At 41.4% G+C, this 22,284-nt stretch overlaps 2 protein-coding genes across 2 annotated transcripts in view; one reads left to right on the top strand and one right to left on the bottom strand.

The window, feature by feature from the left end:
* The window catches only part of LOC131845253 (probable galactose-1-phosphate uridylyltransferase), a 36,678-nt gene that overhangs the window by 1,844 nt on the left and 12,550 nt on the right, over positions 1–22,284 (top strand). Inside the window, exons 3-4 of the mRNA XM_059194292.1 lie at positions 623–750; positions 1,251–1,328. Of these exons, the coding sequence (XP_059050275.1) occupies positions 623–750; positions 1,251–1,328 (206 nt within the window). The remainder of the gene's footprint in view (positions 1–622; positions 751–1,250; positions 1,329–22,284) is intronic.
* LOC131845241 (uncharacterized) lies at positions 5,496–6,507 on the bottom strand. The gene is made up of 2 exons (XM_059194281.1): positions 6,183–6,507; positions 5,496–5,836 (listed from the first exon to the last, which is right to left on the bottom strand). Exons 1-2 carry the CDS (start codon positions 6,471–6,473, stop codon positions 5,741–5,743), a joined length of 387 nt encoding a protein of 128 aa, XP_059050264.1. The 5' UTR covers positions 6,474–6,507; the 3' UTR covers positions 5,496–5,740.

Below are 22,284 nucleotides of genomic sequence, written 5' to 3'. Positions count from 1 at the left end.
TAAATTAGTTACCGTATGAACGCCTGAAACACCAGGGGTGTCACGTGCGCGTTGCCAACCCTTAAGAAACCTTAATATACCCTTCTTGAAAAATCCCAAGCTGTAGTCTCTCGAGGAAACTTCGGCAGGTAGTTCATTCCACAATGTAAATGTTTTTTTTTTATACTACTATGGTGGCAAACAAGCATACGGCCCATCTGATGGTAAATGGTTACCGTAGCCTATGGACGCCTGAAGCACCAGGGGTGTCACGTGCGCGTTGCCGACCCTTAATATACCCTTCTTGAAAAACCCCATGCTGTAGTCTCGTGAGAAAACCTCGGCAGGTAGTTCATTCCACAATGTAAGTGTACGCGGGAGGAAGCTCCTCTAAAACCGCACTGTCCGAGACTACTTAGGTTCAAGCGTGTGGGATTATAAAAAAATATATCTTAGTTTTTATATCAGTTGTCTAGTATCCATAACACTATCTGATCTACTTGCCGTGGGACTAGATGGCCTTGTATTAATTGTCCAGGGTTCAACACCCAGACTGATACAAACAATCTTACTCATGAGGAACCGAACCCGTGACCCCAAGGCCGTCAATTATTTATTTATAATAGTATATTTGTATTGTCAGCGAAATCCAAACTACACGTCTACCTACGTGTTCCCCAATGACTTCCCAGCCTTGTTGGAGCGTGGACCAGCTCCTCCGCAGTCAGACCATCCTCTGTTTCAGGCTGAAGAAGCCAGAGGCACTTGCAGGTAACTATCATACCTTTATTCCATGATCATTTGTAATTTTTTCATCCATGTGACGGCCTCGGTGGTCTAGCGGTAAAGCACACCTTTTTACATCCTAAGTCGCGGGTTCGATTCTCGCACGGTATATTTATAAAACTTTGGGTCTAGATGGCGTTGCGTGAATTGTCCAAAGTATTATTATAAATGCAACATTTTGTGAGTATGGATGGATGGACGTATGTTTGTTATCTTTCGCTTCATGCAAAAACTACTAAACGCATTTTTATGAAATTTTACAGCAATACAACTTATACATCAGAATAACACATAGGCTGACAGATTCACGCAGTTGAAACCGCGGGCACGGCATATCATATTTTCAACTTTATCCGTATAAACAAAAGGTTCAATTTATTTCGTCGATGAGTTTACACTTGGCTTACTACTACATACATAAAGGCTATAAATCTCATGCATTTACAGGTAATAGAGGTATAAATTTAAGTCAAATTTATTTTCAGGGTTATGTGCTTCCATCCAAACTCTACAGTATCAATTCCGTTGATGACAGAAGATGAAATACTCTCCGTGGTTGAAGAGTAAGTGACTATTATTTATTTATACACCTCTTTATTGCACTATATAAAATAACAGAGTGTGTAGGAACAAAAGGCGGTCTTTTTTTTATACCACTTAGATGGCAAACAAGCATACGGCCCGTCTGATGGTAAACGGTTACCGTAGCCTATGGACGCCTGAAACACCAGGGGTGTCACATACGCGTTGCCGACCCTTAAGAAACCTTAATATACCCTTCTTATCACTTAGCAATCTCTTCCAGACAATCTTTTGGTAGAGAAGAAAAAACAAAAGGCACGTGGCACTAGAATGGAATAGTAAAAAAGTAAATAATTAATAATAAATAAATGCCAATTATTTATTACATTACATTATAAATTCATAATAATGAAAACACATTGCATATAGATATAAAAAGTATATATCTATATGAACATACATATATAATAGCTGACTACGCAAGTTTTTTTTTTGCCATATAAATTAAAATCGTTAGTAAAAAATAGGGGTTGGTGATAGATGGGTAAAAATTTATGGTTGTATGTATTTTTGACTTATTTGGATTTTTTTAACTTACATCTAAGAGGTTGTGAGTTTACGCCTAAAGTCTTCTATTAGCAATAATATGCAATACTAACAATTATTGCTTCGAAAATATTTTAGGCGCTTCGCATTTTATAATCTATGTCAAATAATACCCTTGGACAATTCACACAACGTCATCGAGTTCCAATATAAGCAGAGATTGTGTTATGGATACTAAACAACTGATATAAACACTTTTTTTAAATAATATAATATACATAGAAAACACCCAGCCCGATACAAACATACTCATGAATATCTACAAATGCTTGCACCGTGCGAGGAAATGAACCCGCGATCATCGGAAGTAAAGCGGTATACTAAAGCACTAGACCACCGAGGCCGTCAAATAACCACTTTAGTTTCCAGGGCAGACCGCGTGGAGGTCAACCGGCACTAAGAACATTTTATCCTCTCTCCAAAACCGAGCTAAAGTTTTAGTAGTATTGTATATTGACGACTTCGGTGGTCTAGCGGTCAAGCACACCGCTTTACGGCCGATGGTCGCGGGTTCGATTCCTCGCAGGGCACAAACATTTGTATTCATGAGTATGATTGTTTGTATCGGTCTGGGTGTTTTCTATGTATAATATGTGTTACGGAAGGAAGGACTGTATGAGGACTGGTTAAAAATGAGACACGTTCTTAGATGAGGTAAAATAGCTGTAATCAGCTCGCTAGCAAAAATATAAAGACAATATGGCATAAGAAAACAAATAGTATATAAAAACAGAACGTCAAAATATAAAATTCAAATATATATAAAAAACATAAAAACTATCAAAAAGGTTGCCATCGGCAACATCCTCCCCAATTTAGCTGATGGGCAACCGCACCAGCTTCTTGGGAGCTCGACGTAGTGTTCCGCCAGCCGTTTGAACGTCGACGACACGTACACCCCCATCGTAGCCAGGATGGACCGCCGAAACTCAATGTTACGGAAGGAAGAATGGACTGTATTAAGGCTGGTTAAAAATGAGACACGTTCTTAGGTGAGGTAAAATAGGTGTAATCAGCTCGCTAGCAAAAATATAAAGACAATATGGCATAAGAAAACAAATAGTATATAAAAACAGAACGTCAAAATATAAAATTCAAATATATATAAAAAACATAAAAACTATCAAAAAGGTTGCCATCGGCAACATCCTCCCCAATTTAGCTGATGGGCAACCGCACCAGCTTCTTGGGAGCTCAACGCAGTGTTCCGTCAGTGGTTTGACATCGATGAGACTTGCCAGGGTGGACCGCCATCGTTGCCAGTGTGGACCGCCGAAACTCTGCCTTTAAGTCAGCTACCTCGAGGAAGGTTGCTCTCTAAAATTGGGACCGACCGACGTCGACGACGCGTAGGAGACTGGGCATTTCTATCAGTCCTTGATTTTGGTATTAATTTTAATGTTCTTAAAACCAGCGTGCACAAGGGAACATCAGAGACATGGGTCAAGGGACGTGAAGTGGCTAAGACTTCTGCATCTACAATAATAATATTTGTCAGCATCCCTTCAAAAACTCGTAGCGTAAATGCAATGATGACTTCATGGCGCACTTAACATTTCTGACAAGGCGTTTTCAAGTGTCACCCATAAACGATGTTACAGAAGGAATAATACGTAAAAGGTGGTGCAATTGTCTGCTGCATATAAATACTGTACAGCTTACTCAATGTCTCAGGAACTCTCACAGTACTCAAGGCTGTGCAAGTTATCCCAGATAATTTTGTAGTAGTGTCCCTCTTCTCGAAACGACTCAATATTGCAACATCTATTTTAATACCTCGAGGTGTTGGCAGACCACAGTAGTTTATTGCTGCTAGCTCTTCCGTGCATGAAGATACCTGGCTCTGGCGTATGGTTCCGACAACCAGTCCGCTGTATCTCTTCAGTTGTTGAAGAAGGCAAACATGTGAGGCTTCTTGAAGCTGCCGACCTCGTAGTTTGGCTACGGTTGCCCATCAGATGTGCCAAATTTAATAAAATAGAAATCGCTCGCGTGTCTGCGGAAGAGGTAGACATTTTAGTACCTATTCCTGTCGGGTCTAATTTAAAATTATTTTTATTTAATTTGTCTATTTCTAAAGTGTCAGAAGTTGTTACATAATTTACATTAACTTCTGAATCCGTCCCTGATACATTATTTGACGAATGTGAAAAACCAAAAATGATCCAACCCAATTTAGTTAAGTATGCCACGGGTTCAGAGGGACCATTCTCTCGAACTTGTGAAGGAAGGGATAAAAACCAATTATCAATACCTATAATGAGAGTTGGTTGCACATTTTCATAAGAAATAATATTTTTCAAATCTGACAAATGAGAAAACCTTTCTAAGTCAGTCGCACGTAACGTCTGTCGTGAGACACCCAATCTGGCAATGGAACGCACTCTACGTAGTTTAAAAGGATCACCACCAGAATTGCGCCCTTTAATACATATGTCGACAAACTCTACTTCAGACAGTTTTGAGAGCCCCCCAATGCATTCAACCTTGAGGCTAGCCTTCGGTCCAGATACCCCTATAGCGCGAGAAATCTTAGAATCAATAAAGGTAGAGGTCGATCCATCGTCCAAAAGAGCAAATGTATCGACACTACCCTTAGGGCCGCTTACTGTAACCGCCACAACTTTTAACAATGGCCGTAAAGTCTTATGTTCATTGACAGTCTGACCAATGAACGTATGAGCAACTGTCTCGTTAACGTTTTTATCGGTTGTCATTATCGGAGGACAATCTGCGGAATTCATGGAAATATGCGCTCGTGGTTGGTCCTCCTGAGATATATCCTCTATAGTAACATAATTATTACTGACAGAGGACCCCGACACACCCGACAAAAAATGTAAAAGTTTATGATGCTTATATTTACACCCCGAAATATTACATAAATCTCCTCTAGTACAATATTTATATCTGTGTAAACCTTTCTTAAGGCATCTGTTACAAACTTTTTCATTTTTACACCACTTAAACCTCTTTTGAGGTGTGAGAGAAAGAAATTTTTTACATATTTCTATTGCATGACACTGCTGACAATAAAGACATATTAATGTCTTGTCATGCGTATTATCAACATTGTCACTCAAAGAAAATGTACTAGAATGTGATGAATTTTTCATTTTAGAATTTATTTTAGAATAATTATCGAAAGAACTACCAGGATGATTATTAATTATACCAAATTGTAATTGAATATTTACCTCCCTAGTCAAAAAATCAGCTAAAAGTTCAAGTTTTGTTGGTGAACCTACAGACGTGTTGGAGGTGAAATTTTTGTTGGAAATAATAAAATCTATCCACCGTGATCTCATTAGTGGGGTCAATTTGGATAATACAGAGTTAAAAAGTTCAGGAGATTCTAAATAAGCTTTGTTTTTCAGTAATTTTATAATTTCGACACTGTTACGAACGCGACAAGCAAGAATATGTAAATCTCTCGATTCTGTGCCTAGCCTAGGAAGGGCCCGCAGTGTATTCACTTCATGTAGTACAATGTACTCTGGTCGAGCGAACCGCATTTCTAGCTGTGCCATGACTGGCGCAGGGTCGTGTGCTGTCACCAACAATACGGCAACGGCCTCTCGTGCACTACCACGTAACGCCATGCCAATACGTGCTAAGTTTTCAGCAGGCGTGTACGAAGAGGCTGACTCTTCGAAAACTCTTTTAAAAATAAACCAATCTAAATGTTTACCATCATAGGGAGGTAGCCGATCATCCCTGTGTTTTGAAGGACGGTTAACATTCGTTAAAGCTGTTATTGCATTTGCTAATAAATGAATATCTGACTTACCTGTGTGTGTATTATTTTTACAACAAATATTACTTTCCGGGTGCTGATTTGTAGTTACTATTCCCTGAGGACACTGGTAACTACACTGTGCCGATGATTCAGCCAGCACCGCATTAATAGGACCTGAAGATTGAAGATATGTAGATTGGGGCTCTGAAAAAGTCAAATGTCTGTTAGTGAATTTATTAGAAACAGAGACGCGATCCACAAGGGCAGACGTACCGAGGCGCGAATAAGCGACCTCCGAAACAGGGGTACGACTGCGGGGACACGTTGTAGAAGGTAGGAAATCCACAAGAGCCGAACTACCGGTGGCTTGAATACCAACAGGGGCAGTACGACTGGGAATGACCACCTCCCTAGGCTCCGTTGCAACATCTACACATTTGTTGAGCCAACCCTGGACATATTTAATAGACGAACGAACGCTACGTCGACTGTTACGTTCATCTTCAGCTTCAATCTCAGCTAGTTGAGCGGATAGCTCCAATTCGAGTACCTCACGTTCTCTTTGTTGTAATTGTCGTTCTCTCTCCGCTTCTTTTTGTTGGCGCTCCGCTTCTCTCGCAGCTGCGGCTCGTTCCAAATCCAAGAGCTTTTTTGCATGCTCGATTTGAGCGGCTACGGAACGGGCTCTGACAGTGGAAGATGAAGTTGTGGAACCTGAAATAAAAGAGCGTGCTGCGCCCGTTGTTTCGAGCGGCGCGCTGGATTCCTCACCAACTATATCCGCGGAGGATTCCGCTCTTGGCTGACTACTCTCACCCTTCGTTTGGGAACGTGTCTTCATGTCGGAGAAAAATTTAGAATTTTTAAATATATTATAATACTAAAGACGGCGAAAGAAAGGACCACAATGTTGCGGAAGGAAGGACTGTATAAGGACTGGTTAAAAATGAGACACGTTCTTAGATGAGGTAAAATAGCTGTAATCAGCTCGCTAGCAAAAATATAAAGACAATATGGCATAAGAAAACAAATAGTATATAAAAACAGAACGTCAAAATATAAAAAACATAAATACTATCAAAAAGGTTGCCATCGGCAACATCCTCCCCAATTTAGCTGATGGGCAACCGCACCGGCCTCTTAGAAGCTCGACGTAGTGTTCCGCCAGCCGTTTGAACGTCGACGACACGTACACCCCCATCGTAGCCAGGATGGACCGCCGAAACTCTGCCTCTAAGCCAGCTACCTCGAGGAAGGTTACTCTCTAAAATTAGGACCAGATCTCCGACGCGTAGGGGACTAGAATTTCTATCAGTCCTTGATTTTGGTATTAAATTCGGCAGGTATTCTTTAAGCCAACGCATCCAAAAATGATCGGTAAGTCGCTGTATCTTTCTCCACTGCTGTCTTCCCACCAGGTCTCTATCAGAGAATTGTGTTGTCAGTGTAGGTTGCGCTCCTGATGATGTACCCAAGAGAAAGTGCATTGGTGTTAATGCTTCTTCTGAGCCTGGTTGATCAGAGATATGTGTCAAGGGACGTGAGTTGACTAAGGCTTCTGCCTCTATAAGGAGAGTTGTCAGCATCTCATCAGAAACTCGTCGATCTTGTAATGTTGACTTCAGGGCGCACTTCACGCATCTAACTAGGCGTTCCCAAGCGCCTCCCATAAACGGTGCTGCTGGTGGAATAAAACGCCAACGAATGTTGGAATTGGCTGCGGTATTTAAAATACTCGAACCGTACAGCTCCCTCAATGTCCTCGCAGCACCCACAAAGGCTGTCCCATTATCAGAGATAATTTCTAGTGGGGTCCCTCTTCTTGCAATAAAACGACGGAGGCTCAGAATTGCAGAATCAGTCGACAAACTATGTACTACTTCAAGGTGTATAGCACGAGTAGTTAAGCAAGTGTAAAGTGCACAATAACGCTTCTCAACGTGTCGACATACGGATACCCAGAGAGGGCCGAAGTAGTCTAAACCCACGTAAGAAAACGGTCTCTTGTGATGAGCAAGTCTTATTTCTGGTAAGTTTCCAACTGGTGTACTAATTGGTGTTGCTTTCTTTATACGGCAGATCTGACACGAATTAATAACAGCTCTGACCGTTGATCTGAGTTTCAAAATCCAGTATGACTGACGCAACTCATTAACTACAGTATCATGCTGCGCATGTGCAGCTTTTTGATGATAATGAAGTACCAATAATCTTACCGCATAGTCTTTACCATCAAGGAGGATCGGACATTTTGTGTCATTGCTGACATTCTCTACTACATCTATTCTCCCTTGCAGTCGTAAAAGTTCTCCTTCTCCAAGAAATATGTCGATATTACCTATTCTACCACCTCGAGGTACTGGCAGGCCACAGCGGATTGCTGCTAGCTCTTCGGTAAAGGAAGATACCTGACTCTGACGTAGGATGTGATTCTCCGCCCGTTGTATCTCTTCAGTCGTTAAAGGAGGTAAGTGTATCACGCTGCTTGAAGCTGATGACCTCGCAGGTTGAGTGCGATTGCCCATCAGTTGTGCCCTTCTATTCGCAACATTGTACCTGTTGATGAGAAGAGTGATAAACTGATGTGAACGGGCAGTAGATCTAAGTAATCTAAGGTAACTACTAAAATGTATAGGAGAGGCTGCGATAGGTGAAAAGATGTCGGTGACATTTATGTAGTGTGATAATTTATAAGATGGTTTCAACTCCTCTATACATGGGAGAGTTGAGATGGATGGTTCGAGAGGCCAGTTATTTGGAGAAGACCGCAAGAACTCAGGACCGTTGATCCATCTACTTTTTTCAGTAAGGTCGCTGGGTATCGAACGAGTCGCGTCATCTGCTACGTTTAAGCTTGTAGGTACCCAGCGCCATTCGGATACGTCTGAAAGTTCATGGATTTCCCCCAAATGAACAGAAACAAAGGTTTGATATTTTCGAGCGTCATTACGAATCCAACCAAGTACATTACGAGCATCCGTCCAGAAAACCCTAATATTAGGTTTAAACGCATGTGCCGAACATATCGTACGCGCAAGACGAGCTGCAATCAGTGCACTTTGAAGTTCTAAACGTGGAATGGTATGGACTTTATTTATGGGATTTACTCTAGCTTTACTGGAAACTAACATGAGCTGCACATTTCCATCAGAGTACGTAATACGCCAATATGCTACTGCTGCGCACGCGTCCTTACTAGCGTCGCAGAAAATATGCAACTCACGATGTTCTACATGATTTGATAGAAGATACCAGCGTGGGATTTTTAAAGTTAGAACAGACAACACGTCGTTATGCCATAAACGCCATTTTTTTAATAGATCTTCCGGCAATTCGTCATCCCAGCTGATACTTACACGCCAGATATTTTGAAATATTATACGTCCTCTAATAGTAAGAGGTGACAATATACCCAAGGGATCGAATATACGCATCAAATCCGATAGAACAACCCGTTTAGTAAGTTTTTTTGGTAATTCTTGAACAAAATTGTTACTAAAACCGAGAGTGTCTTTATCTGGATGCCATATCAAACCCAATGTCCGTACGCTTTGGGGAAAGTGACCTAAATCAACTGAATCGACAGATGTCGACTGTACAAGACGTAAGTGTGGAGAGACGAGTGCTAAAGCAGAAGGCTCGTTCGAAACCCACCCACGAATTTCAAAAAGTGCTCGACTATGCACTTCGATTACGTCCCTCGCTACTTGAGACGCTTTCTCTATGCTAGGATGACTACCTATATAATCGTCCATATAAGTGTTATGAATAATAGCTTCCGCCGCGTCTGGATATTTGTTTTGATACTCTGTTGCATTTTTGTTCTTAATATAAATAGCCGCAAAAGGACTAGAAACTGCCCCAAAAATCATAGAACTCATCCTATAGATGCGGATAGGTTCGCGAGGACTGTCACGCCATAGGAAGCGTTGAGCATCCCTATCGACCTCTCTAATCTTTACTTGTGGGAACATCTCACGAATATCCGCGATTATTCCTATTTTGCCTTCACGAAACCGAAAGAGTATATCTATGAGAGATTGTAACAAATCAGGACCCTTAAGCAATAATGAGTTGAAGCACACACCGTCGCATTTCGCAGCGGCATCATGTACTACTCTTAACTTGCCTGGTTTATTGGGATTTGTGACTCCAAAGTGCGGTAAATACCAAAGGACAGACGATTCTGACACGTCATTCGTGCATAGTTCCGCATAACCTTTATCGATAGTGTCTTTGATATTTTTACGATAACTATCGGCGTATACAGGATCCCTGAGGAATTTCTTTTCTAGTGCTGAAAATCTAGATAAAGCTAACCGATAACTATCTGGTACTTTAATATTATCAGACCGCCATGGTAAACCGACTTCAAAACGTCCTGTCGGTAGACGTCGGGTCGTATTAACCAAAATAGAAACGGCTCGCGCGTCTGCGGAAGAGGTAGACATTTTAGTACTTATCCCTATCGAATCTAATTCAAAATAATCTTTAATTAATTTGTCAATTTCTAAAGTATCAGAAGGTGTAATACAATAATTTACACAAACTTCTGAATCCGTCCCTGGTACATTCTTTGGCGAAAATGAGAAACCAAAAATGACCCAACCTAATTTAGTTAAACACGCCACGGGTTTAGAGGGACCATTCTCTCGAACTTGAGAAGGAAGTGATAAAAACCAATTATCTATACCTATAATAAGCATCGGTTGTACATTTTCGTAACAAATAACATTTTTCAAATCTGATAAATGAGAAAAACTTTCTAAGTCAATTGTACGTAACGTCTGACGTGACACACCCAAACTAGTAATGGAACGCACTCTACGTAATTTAAAAGGGTCACCGTCAGCATTACGCCCTTTAATACATATGTCGACAAACTCTACCTCAGACTGTTTTGAGAGCCCCCCAATGCATTCAACCTTGAGGCTAGCCTTTGGTCCAGATACCCCTATAGCATGAGAAATCTTAGAATCAATAAAGGTAGAGGTCGAACCATCGTCCAAAAGAGCGAATGTGTCGATACTACCCTTAGGGCCGCTTACTGTAACCGCTACTACTTTTAACAAGGGCCGTAAAGTCCTAAGCTCATTGAAAATCCGACCACTGAAAGAATGAGCAACTGTCTCTTTTTCATTTGTATCGTCCGTCCTCGTTGATGAACAACTCGCGGGAGTCAAGGAGCTCTGCGTTCGGGGTTGGTCTTCCTCAGGCACCTGATATGATAACAATGATGTTGCCGATGGCAACCTTTTTGATAGTATTTATGTTTTTTATATATTTGAATTTTATATTTTGACGTTCTGTTTTTATATACTATTTGTTTTCTTATGCCATATTGTCTTTATATTTTTGCTAGCGAGCTGATTACAGCTATTTTACCTCATCTAAGAACGTGTCTCATTTTTAACCAGCCTTATACAGTCCTTCCTTCCGTAACATTGTGGTCCTTTCTTTCGCCGTCTTTAGTATTATATTATAACAAAAATTCTAAATTTTTCTCCGACATGAAGACACGTTCCCAAACGAAGGGTGAGAGTAGTCAGCCAAGAGCGGAATCCTCCGCGGATATAGTTGGTGAGGAACCTAGCGCGCCGCTCGAAACAACGGGCGCAGCACGCTCTTTTATTTCAGGTTCCACAACTTCATCTTCCACTGTCAGAGCCCGTTCCGTAGCCGCTCAAGTCGAGCATGCGAAAAAGCTCTTGGATTTGGAACGAGCCGCAGCTGCGAGAGAAGCGGAGCGCCAACAAAAAGAAGCGGAGAGAGAACGACAATTACAACAAAGAGAACGTGAGGTACTCGAATTGGAGCTATCCGCACAACTAGCTGAGATTGAAGCTGAAGATGAACATAACAGTCGACGTAGCGTTCGTTCCTCTATTAAATATGTCCAGGGTTGGCTCAACAAATGTGTGGATGTTGCAACAGAGCCTAGGGAGGTGGTCATTCCCAGTCGTACTGCCCCTGTTGGAATTCAAGCCACCGGTAGTTCGGCTCTTGTGGATTTCCTACCTTCTACAACGTATCCCCGCAGTCGTACCCCTGTTTCGGAGGTCGCTTATTCGCGCCTCGGTACGTCTGCCCTTGTGGATCGCGTCTCTGTTTCTAATAAATTCACTAACAGACATTTGACTTTTTCAGAGCCCCAATCTACATATCTTCAATCTTCAGGTCCTATTAATGCGGTGCTGGCTGAATCATCGGCACAGTGTAGTTACCAGTGTCCTCAGGGAATAGTAACTACAAATCAGCACCCGGAAAGTAATATTTGTTGTAAAAATAATACACACACAGGTAAGTCAGATATTCATTTATTAGCAAATGCAATAACAGCTTTAACGAATGTTAACCGTCCTTCAAAACACAGGGATGATCGGCTACCTCCCTATGATGGTAAACATTTAGATTGGTTTATTTTTAAAAGAGTTTTCGAAGAGTCAGCCTCTTCGTACACGCCTGCTGAAAACTTAGCACGTATTGGCATGGCGTTACGTGGTAGTGCACGAGAGGCCGTTGCCGTATTGTTGGTGACAGCACACGACCCTGCGCCAGTCATGGCACAGCTAGAAATGCGGTTCGCTCGACCAGAGTACATTGTACTACATGAAGTGAATACACTGCGGGCCCTTCCTAGGCTAGGCACAGAATCGAGAGATTTACATATTCTTGCTTGTCGCGTTCGTAACAGTGTCGAAATTATAAAATTACTGAAAAACAAAGCTTATTTAGAATCTCCTGAACTTTTTAACTCTGTATTATCCAAATTGACCCCACTAATGAGATCACGGTGGATAGATTTTATTATTTCCAACAAAAATTTCACCTCCAACACGTCCGTAGGTTCACCAACAAAACTTGAACTTTTAGCAGATTTTTTGACTAGGGAAGTAAATATTCAATTACAATTTGGCATAATTAATAATCATCCTAGTAGTTCTTTCGATAATTATTCTAAAATAAATTCTAAAATGAAAAATTCATCACATTCTAGTACATTTTCTTTGAGTGACAACGTTGATAATATGCATGACAAGACATTAATATGTCTTTATTGTCAGCAGTGTCATGTAATAGATATGTGTAAAAAATTTCTTTTTCTCACACCTCAAAAGAGATTTGAGTGGTGTAAAAACGAAAAAGTTTGTAACAGATGCCTTAAGAAAGGTTTACATAAATATAAATATTGTACTAGAGGGAATTTATGTAATATTTCTGGGTGTAAATATAAACATCATAAACTTTTACATTTTTCGTCGGGTGTGTCGGAGTCCTCTGTAAGTAATAACCTTGTTACTATAGAGGAGGTGCCTGAGGAAGACCAACCCCGAACGCAGAGCTCCTTGACTCCCGCGAGTTGTTCATCAACGAGGACGGACGATACAAATGAAAAAGAGACAGTTGCTCATTCTTTCAGTGGTCGGATTTTCAATGAGCTTAGGACTTTACGGCCCTTGTTAAAAGTAGTAGCGGTTACAGTAAGCGGCCCTAAGGGTAGTATCGACACATTCGCTCTTTTGGACGATGGTTCGACCTCTACCTTTATTGATTCTAAGATTTCTCATGCTATAGGGGTATCTGGACCAAAGGCTAGCCTCAAGGTTGAATGCATTGGGGGGCTCTCAAAACAGTCTGAGGTAGAGTTTGTCGACATATGTATTAAAGGGCGTAATGCTGACGGTGACCCTTTTAAATTACGTAGAGTGCGTTCCATTACTAGTTTGGGTGTGTCACGTCAGACGTTACGTACAATTGACTTAGAAAGTTTTTCTCATTTATCAGATTTGAAAAATGTTATTTGTTACGAAAATGTACAACCGATGCTTATTATAGGTATAGATAATTGGTTTTTATCACTTCCTTCTCAAGTTCGAGAGAATGGTCCCTCTAAACCCGTGGCGTGTTTAACTAAATTAGGTTGGGTCATTTTTGGTTTCTCATTTTCGCCAAAGAATGTACCAGGGACGGATTCAGAAGTTTGTGTAAATTATTGTATTACACCTTCTGATACTTTAGAAATTGACAAATTAATTAAAGATTATTTTGAATTAGATTCGATAGAGACCTGGTGGGAAGACAGCAGTGGAGAAAGGTACAGCGACTTACCGATCATTTTTGGATGCGTTGGCTTAAAGAATACCTGCCGAATTTAATACCAAAATCAAGGACTGATAGAAATTCTAGTCCCCTACGCGTCGGAGATCTGGTCCTAATTTTAGAGAGTAACCTTCCTCGAGGTAGCTGGCTTAGAGGCAGAGTTTCGGCGGTCCATCCTGGCTACGATGGGGGTGTACGTGTCGTCGACGTTCAAACGGCTGGCGGAACACTACGTCGAGCTTCTAAGAGGCTGGTGCGGTTGCCCATCAGCTAAATTGGGGAGGATGTTGCCGATGGCAACCTTTTTGATAGTTTTTATGTTTTTTATATATTTGAATTTTATATTTTGACGTTCTGTTTTTATATACTATTTGTTTTCTTATGCCATATTGTCTTTATATTTTTGCTAGCGAGCTGATTACAGCTATTTTACCTCACCTAAGAACGTGTCTCATTTTTAACCAGTCCTTATACAGTCCTTCCTTCCGTAACATTGTCGACCTGGTGGGAAGACAGCAGTGGAGAAAGGTACAGCGACTTACCGATCATTTTTGGATGCGTTGGCTTAAAGAATACCTGCCGAATTTAATACCAAAATCAAGGACTGATAGAAATTCTAGTCCCCTACGCGTCGGAGATCTGGTCCTAATTTTAGAGAGTAACCTTCCTCGAGGTAGCTGGCTTAGAGGCAGAGTTTCGGCGGTCCATCCTGGCTACGATGGGGGTGTACGTGTCGTCGACGTTCAAACGGCTGGCGGAACACTACGTCGAGCTTCTAAGAGGCTGGTGCGGTTGCCCATCAGCTAAATTGGGGAGGATGTTGCCGATGGCAACCTTTTTGATAGTTTTTATGTTTTTTATATATATTTGAATTTTATATTTTGACGTTCTGTTTTTGTATACTATTTGTTTTCTTATGCCATATTGTCTTTATATTTTTACTAGCGAGCTGATTACACCTATTTTACCTCACCTAAGAACGTGTCTCATTTTTAACCAGCCTTAATACAGTCCATCCTTCCTTCCGTAACATTGCTAGCGCGCCGCTCGAAACAACGGGCGCAGCACGCTCTTTTATTTCAGGTTCCACAACTTCATCTTCCACTGTCAGAGCCCGTTCCGTAGCCGCTCAAGTCGAGCATGCGAAAAAGCTCTTGGATTTGGAACGAGCCGCAGCTGCGAGAGAAGCGGAGCGCCAACAAAAAGAAGCGGAGAGAGAACGACAATTACAACAAAGAGAACGTGAGGTACTCGAATTGGAGTTATCCGCTGAACTAGCTGAGATTGAAGCTGAAGATGAACGTAACAGTCGACGTAGCGTACGTTCGTCTATTAAATATGTCCAGGGTTGGCTCAACAAATGTGTGGATGTTGCAACGGAGCCTAGGGAGGTGGTCATTCCCAGTCGTACTGCCCCTGTTGGAATTCAAACCACCGGTAGTTCGGCTCTTGTGGATTTCCTACCTTCTACAACGTATCCCCGCAGTCGTACCCCTGTTTCGGAGGTCGCTTATTCGCGCCTCGGTACGTCTGCCCTTGTGGATCGCGTCTCTGTTTCTAATAAATTCACTAACAGACATTTGACTTTTTCAGAGCCCCAATCTACATATCTTCAATCTTCAGGTCCTATTAATGCGGTGCTGGCTGAATCATCGGCACAGTGTAGTTACCAGTGTCCTCAGGGAATAGTAACTACAAATCAGCACCCGGAAAGTAATATTTGTTGTAAAAATAATACACACACAGGTAAGTCAGATATTCATTTATTAGCAAATGCAATAACAGCTTTAACGAATGTTAACCGTCCTTCAAAACACAGGGATGATCGGCTACCTCCCTATGATGGTAAACATTTAGATTGGTTTATTTTTAAAAGAGTTTTCGAAGAGTCAGCCTCTTCGTACACGCCTGCTGAAAACTTAGCACGTATTGGCATGGCGTTACGTGGTAGTGCACGAGAGGCCGTTGCCGTATTGTTGGTGACAGCACACGACCCTGCGCCAGTCATGGCACAGCTAGAAATGCGGTTCGCTCGACCAGAGTACATTGTACTACATGAAGTGAATACACTGCGGGCCCTTCCTAGGCTAGGCACAGAATCGAGAGATTTACATATTCTTGCTTGTCGCGTTCGTAACAGTGTCGAAATTATAAAATTACTGAAAAACAAAGCTTATTTAGAATCTCCTGAACTTTTTAACTCTGTATTATCCAAATTGACCCCACTAATGAGATCACGGTGGATAGATTTTATTAGTTCCAACAAAAATTTCACCTCCAACACGTCTGTAGGTTCACCAACAAAACTTGAACTTTTAGCTGATTTTTTGACTAGGGAGGTAAATATTCAATTACAATTTGGTATAATTAATAATCATCCTGGTAGTTCTTTCGATAATTATTCTAAAATAAATTCTAAAATGAAAAATTCATCACATTCTAGTACATTTTCTTTGAGTGACAATGTTGATAATACGCCTGACAAGACATTAATATGTCTTTATTGTCAGCAGTGTCATGCGATAGAAATATGTAAAAAATTTCTTTCTCTCACACCTCAAAAGAGGTTTGAGTGGTGTAAAAATGAAAAAGTTTGTAACAGATGCCTTAAGAAAGGTTTACACAGATATAAATATTGTACTAGAGGAGATTTATGTAATATTTCGGGGTGTAAATATAAGCATCATAAACTTTTACATTTTTTGTCGGGTGTGTCGGGGTCCTCTGTCAGTAATAATTATGTTACTATAGAGGATATATCTCAGGAGGACCAACCACGAGCGCATATTTCCATGAATTCCGCAGATTGTCCCCCGATAATGACAACCGATAAAAACGTTAACGAGACAGTTGCTCATACGTTCATTGGTCAGACTGTCAATGAACATAAGACTTTACGGCCATTGTTAAAAGTTGTGGCGGTTACAGTAAGCGGCCCTAAGGGTAGTGTCGATACATTTGCTCTTTTGGACGATGGATCGACCTCTACCTTTATTGATTCTAAGATTTCTCGCGCTATCGGGGTATCTGGACCGAAGGCTAGCCTCAAGGTGGAATGCATTGGGGGGCTCTCAAAACTGTCTGAAGTAGAGTTTGTCGACATATGTATTAAAGGGCGCAATTCTGGTGGTGATCCTTTTAAACTACGTAGAGTGCGTTCCATTGCCAGATTGGGTGTCTCACGACAGACGTTACGTGCGACTGACTTAGAAAGGTTTTCTCATTTGTCAGATTTGAAAAATATTATTTCTTATGAAAATGTGCAACCAACTCTTATTATAGGTATTGATAATTGGTTTTTATCCCTTCCTTCACAAGTTCGAGAGAATGGTCCCTCTGAACCCGTGGCATACTTAACTAAATTGGGTTGGATCATTTTTGGTTTTTCACATTCGTCAAATAATGTATCAGGGACGGATTCAGAAGTTAATGTAAATTATGTAACAACTTCTGACACTTTAGAAATAGACAAATTGAATAAAAATAATTTTAAATTAGACCCGACAGGAATAGGTACTAAAATGTCTACCTCTTCCGCAGACACGCGAGCGATTTCTATTTTATTAAATTTGGCACAACTGATGGGCAACCGTAGCCAAACTACGAGGTCGGCAGCTTCAAGAAGCCTCACATGTTTACCTTCTTCAACAACTCAAGAGATACAGCGGACTGGTTGTCGGAACCATACGCCAGAGCCAGGTATCTTCATGCACGGAAGAGCTAGCAGCAATAAACTACTGTGGTCTGCCAACACCTCGAGGTATTAAAATAGATGTTGCAATATTGAGTCGTTTCGAGAAGAGGGACACTACTACAAAATTATCTGGGATAACTTGCACAGCCTTGAGTACTGTGAGAGTTCCTGAGACATTGAGTAAGCTGTACAGTATTTATATGCAGCAGACAATTGCACCACCTTTTACGTATTATTCCTTCTGTAACATCGTTTATGGGTGACACTTGAAAACGCCTTGTCAGAAATGTTAAGTGCGCCATGAAGTCATCATTGCATTTACGCTACGAGTTTTTGAAGGGATGCTGACAAATATTATTATTGTAGATGCAGAAGTCTTAGCCACTTCACGTCCCTTGACCCATGTCTCTGATGTTCCCTTGTGCACGCTGGTTTTAAGAACATTAAAATTAATACCAAAATCAAGGACTGATAGAAATGCCCAGTCTCCTACGCGTCGTCGACGTCGGTCGGTTCCAATTTTAGAGAGCAACCTTCCTCGAGGTAGCTGACTTAAAGGCAGAGTTTCGGCGGTCCACACTGGCAACGATGGCGGTCCACCCTGGCAAGTCTCATCGATGTCAAACCACTGACGGAACACTGCGTTGAGCTCCCAAGAAGCTGGTGCGGTTGCCCATCAGCTAAATTGGGGAGGATGTTGCCGATGGCAACCTTTTTGATAGTTTTTATGTTTTTTATATATATTTGAATTTTATATTTTGACGTTCTGTTTTTATATACTATTTGTTTTCTTATGCCATATTGTCTTTATATTTTTGCTAGCGAGCTGATTACACCTATTTTACCTCACCTAAGAACGTGTCTCATTTTTAACCAGCCTTAATACAGTCCATTCTTCCTTCCGTACAATGTTACGGAAGGAAGGACAATGTTACCAGCTTCTTGGGAGCTCAACGCAGTGTTCCGTCAGTGGTTTGACATCGATGAGACTTGCCAGGGTGGACCGCCATCGTTGCCAGTGTGGACCGCCGAAACTCTGCCTTTAAGTCAGCTACCTCGAGGAAGGTTGCTCTCTAAAATTAGGACCGACCGACGTCGACGACGCGTAGGAGACTGGGCATTTCTATCAGTCCTTGACTTTGGTATTAATTTTAATGTTCTTAAAACCAGCGTGCACAAGGGAACATCAGAGACATGGGTCAAGGGACGTGAATTGGCTAAGACTTCTGCATCTACAATAATAATACTTGTCAGCATCCCTTCAAAAACTCGTAGCGTAAATGCAATGATGACTTCATGGCGCACTTAACATTTCTGACAAGGCGTTTTCAAGTGTCACCCATAAACGGTGCTACAGAAGGAATAATGCATAAACGAGTGTTGTGATTGCTTGCTGCATCTAAAATACTCGCACCGTACAGCTTACTCAATGTCTCAGGAACTCTCACAGTACTCAAGGCTGTGCAGTTATCCCAAATAATTTTGTAATAGTGTCCCTCTTCTCGCAACGACTCAATATTGCAACATCTATTTTAATACCTCGAGGTGTTGGCAGGCCACAGTAGCTTTTTGCTGCTAGCTCTTCGGTGCATGAAGATACCTGGCTCTAGCATCTCTTCAGTTGTTGAAGAAGGTGTGAGGTTTCTTGAAGCTGCCGACCTCGTAGTTTGGTTACGGCTGCCCATCAGTTGTGCCGAATTTAATAAAATAGAAACCGCTCGCGTGTCTGCGGAAGAGGTAGACATTTTAGTACCTATTCCTGTCGGGTCTAATTTAAAATTATTTTTATTTAATTTGTCTATTTCTAAAGTGTCAGAAGTTGTTACATAATTTACATTAACTTCTGAATCCGTCCCTGGTACATTATTTGACGAATGTGAAAAACCAAAAATGACCCAACCCAATTTAGTTAAGTATGCCACGGGTTCAGAGGGACCATTCTCTCGAACTTGTGAAGGAAGGGATAAAAACCAATTATCAATACCTATAATAAGAGTTGGTTGCACATTTTCATAAGAAATAATATTTTTCAAATCTGACAAATGAGAAAACCTTTCTAAGTCAGTCGCACGTAACGTCTGTCGTGAGACACCCAATCTGGCAATGGAACGCACTCTACGTAGTTTAAAAGGATCACCACCAGAATTGCGCCCTTTAATACATATGTCGACAAACTCTACTTCAGACAGTTTTGAGAGCCCCCCAATACATTCTACCTTGAGGCTAGCCTTCGGTCCAGATACCCCTATAGCGCGAGAAATCTTAGAATCAATAAAGGTAGAAGTCGATCCATCGTCCAAAAGAGCAAATGTGTCGACACTACCCTTAGGGCCACTTACTGTAACCGCCACAACTTTTAACAATGGCCGTAAAGTCTTATATTCATTGACAGTCTGACCAATGAACGTATGAGCAACTGTCTCGTTAACGTTTTTATCGGTTGTCATTATCGGAGGACAAACTGCGGAATTCATGGAAATGTGCGCTCGTGGTTGGTCCTCCTGAGATATATCCTCTATAGTAACATAATTATTACTGACAGAGGACCCCGACACACCCGACAAAAAATGTAAAAGTTTATGATGCTTATATTTACACCCAGAAATATTACATAAATCCCCTCTAGTACAATATTTATATCTGTGTAAACCTTTCTTAAGGCATCTGTTACAAACTTTTTCATTTTTACACCACTTAAACCTCTTTTGAGGTGTGAGAGAAAGAAATTTTTTACATATTTCTATTGCATGACTCCGCTGACAATAAAGACATATTAATGTCTTGTCATGCGTATTATCAACATTGTCACTCAAAGAAAATGTACTAGAATGTGATGAATTTTTCATTTTAGAATTTATTTTAGCATAATTATCGAAAGAACTACTAGGATGATTATTAATTATGCCAAATTGTAATTGAATATTTACCTCCCTAGTCAAAAAATCAGCTAAAAGTTCAAGTTTTGTTGGTGAACCTACAGACGTGTTGGAGGTGAAATTTTTGTTGGAAATAATAAAATCTATCCACCGTGATCTCATTAGTGGGGTCAATTTGGATAATATAGAGTTAAAAAGTTCAGGAGATTCTAAATAAGCTTTGTTTTTCAGTAATTTTATAATTTCGACACCGTTACGAACGCGACAAGCAAGGATATGTAAATCTCTCGATTCTGTGCCTAGCCTAGGAAGGGCCCGCAGTGTATTCACTTCATGTAGTACAATGTACTCTGGCCGAGCGAACCGCATTTCTAGCTGTGCCATGACTGGCGCAGGGTCGTGTGCTGTCACCAACAATACAGCAACGGCCTCTCGTGCACTACCACGTAACGCCATGCCAATACGTGCTAAGTTTTCAGCAGGCGTGTACGAAGAGGCTGACTCTTCGAAAACTCTTTTAAAAATAAACCAATCTAAATGTTTACCATCATAGGGAGGTAGCCGATCATCCCTGTGTTTTGAAGGACGGTTAACATTCGTTAAAGCTGTTATTGCATTTGCTAATAAATGAATATCTGACTTACCTGTGTGTGTATTATTTTTACAACAAATATTACTTTCCGGGTGCTGATTTGTAGTTACTGTTCCCTGAGGACACTGGTAACTACACTGTGCCGATGATTCAGCCAGCACCGCATTAATAGGACCTGAAGATTGAAGATATGTAGATTGGGGCTCTGAAAAAGTCAAATGTCTGTTAGTGAATTTATTAGAAACAGAGACGCGATCCACAAGGGCAGACGTACCGAGGCGCGAATAAGCGACCTCCGAAACAGGGGTACGACTGCGGGGATACGTTGTAGAAGGTAGGAAATCCACAAGAGCCGAACTACCGGTGGTTTGAATTCCAACAGGGGCAGTACGACTGGGAATGACCACCTCCCTAGGCTCCGTTGCAACATCCACACATTTGTTGAGCCAACCCTGGACATATTTAATAGACGAACGTACGCTACGTCGACTGTTACGTTCATCTTCAGCTTCAATCTCAGCTAGTTGTGCGGATAGCTCCAATTCGAGTACCTCACGTTCTCTTTGTTGTAATTGTCGTTCTCTCTCCGCTTCTTTTTGTTGGCGCTCCGCTTCTCTCGCAGCTGCGGCTCGTTCCAAATCCAAGAGCTTTTTCGCATGCTCGACTTGAGCGGCTACGGAACGGGCTCTGACAGTGGAAGATGAAGTTGTGGAACCTGAAATAAAAGAGCGTGCTGCGCCCGTTGTTTCGAGCGGCGCGCTAGGCTCCTCACCAACAATATCCGCGGAGGATTCCGCTCTTGGCTGACTACTCTCACCCTTCGTTTGGGAACGTGTCTTCATGTCGGAGAAAAATTTAGAATTTTTATTATAATATAATACTAAAGACGGCGAAAGAAAGGACCACAATGTTACGGAAGGAAGGATGGACTGTATTAAGGCTGGTTAAAAATGAGACACGTTCTTAGGTGAGGTAAAATAGGTGTAATCAGCTCGCTAACAAGGTGAACATAACAGTCGACGTAGCGTACGTTCGTCTATTAAATATGTCCAGGGTTGGCTCAACAAATGTGTGGATGTTGCAACGGAGCCTAGGGAGGTGGTCATTCCCAGTCGTACTGCCCCTGTTGGAATTCAAACCACCGGTAGTTCGGCTCTTGTGGATTTCCTACCTTCTACAACGTATCCCCGCAGTCGTACCCCTGTTTCGGAGGTCGCTTATTCGCGCCTCGGTACGTCTGCCCTTGTGGATCGCGTCTCTGTTTCTAATAAATTCACTAACAGACATTTGACTTTTTCAGAGCCCCAATCTACATATCTTCAATCTTCAGGTCCTATTAATGCGGTGCTGGCTGATTCATCGGCACAGTGTAGTTACCAGTGTCCTCAGG

This window comes from Achroia grisella, unplaced genomic scaffold (genome assembly GCF_030625045.1).
Source record: "Achroia grisella isolate CSIRO2021 unplaced genomic scaffold, CSIRO_AGI_Agris_v1 utg461, whole genome shotgun sequence".
Lineage (NCBI taxonomy): Eukaryota > Metazoa > Arthropoda > Insecta > Lepidoptera > Pyralidae > Achroia > Achroia grisella.
This window is presented reverse-complemented; position numbering and strand designations above follow the sequence as displayed.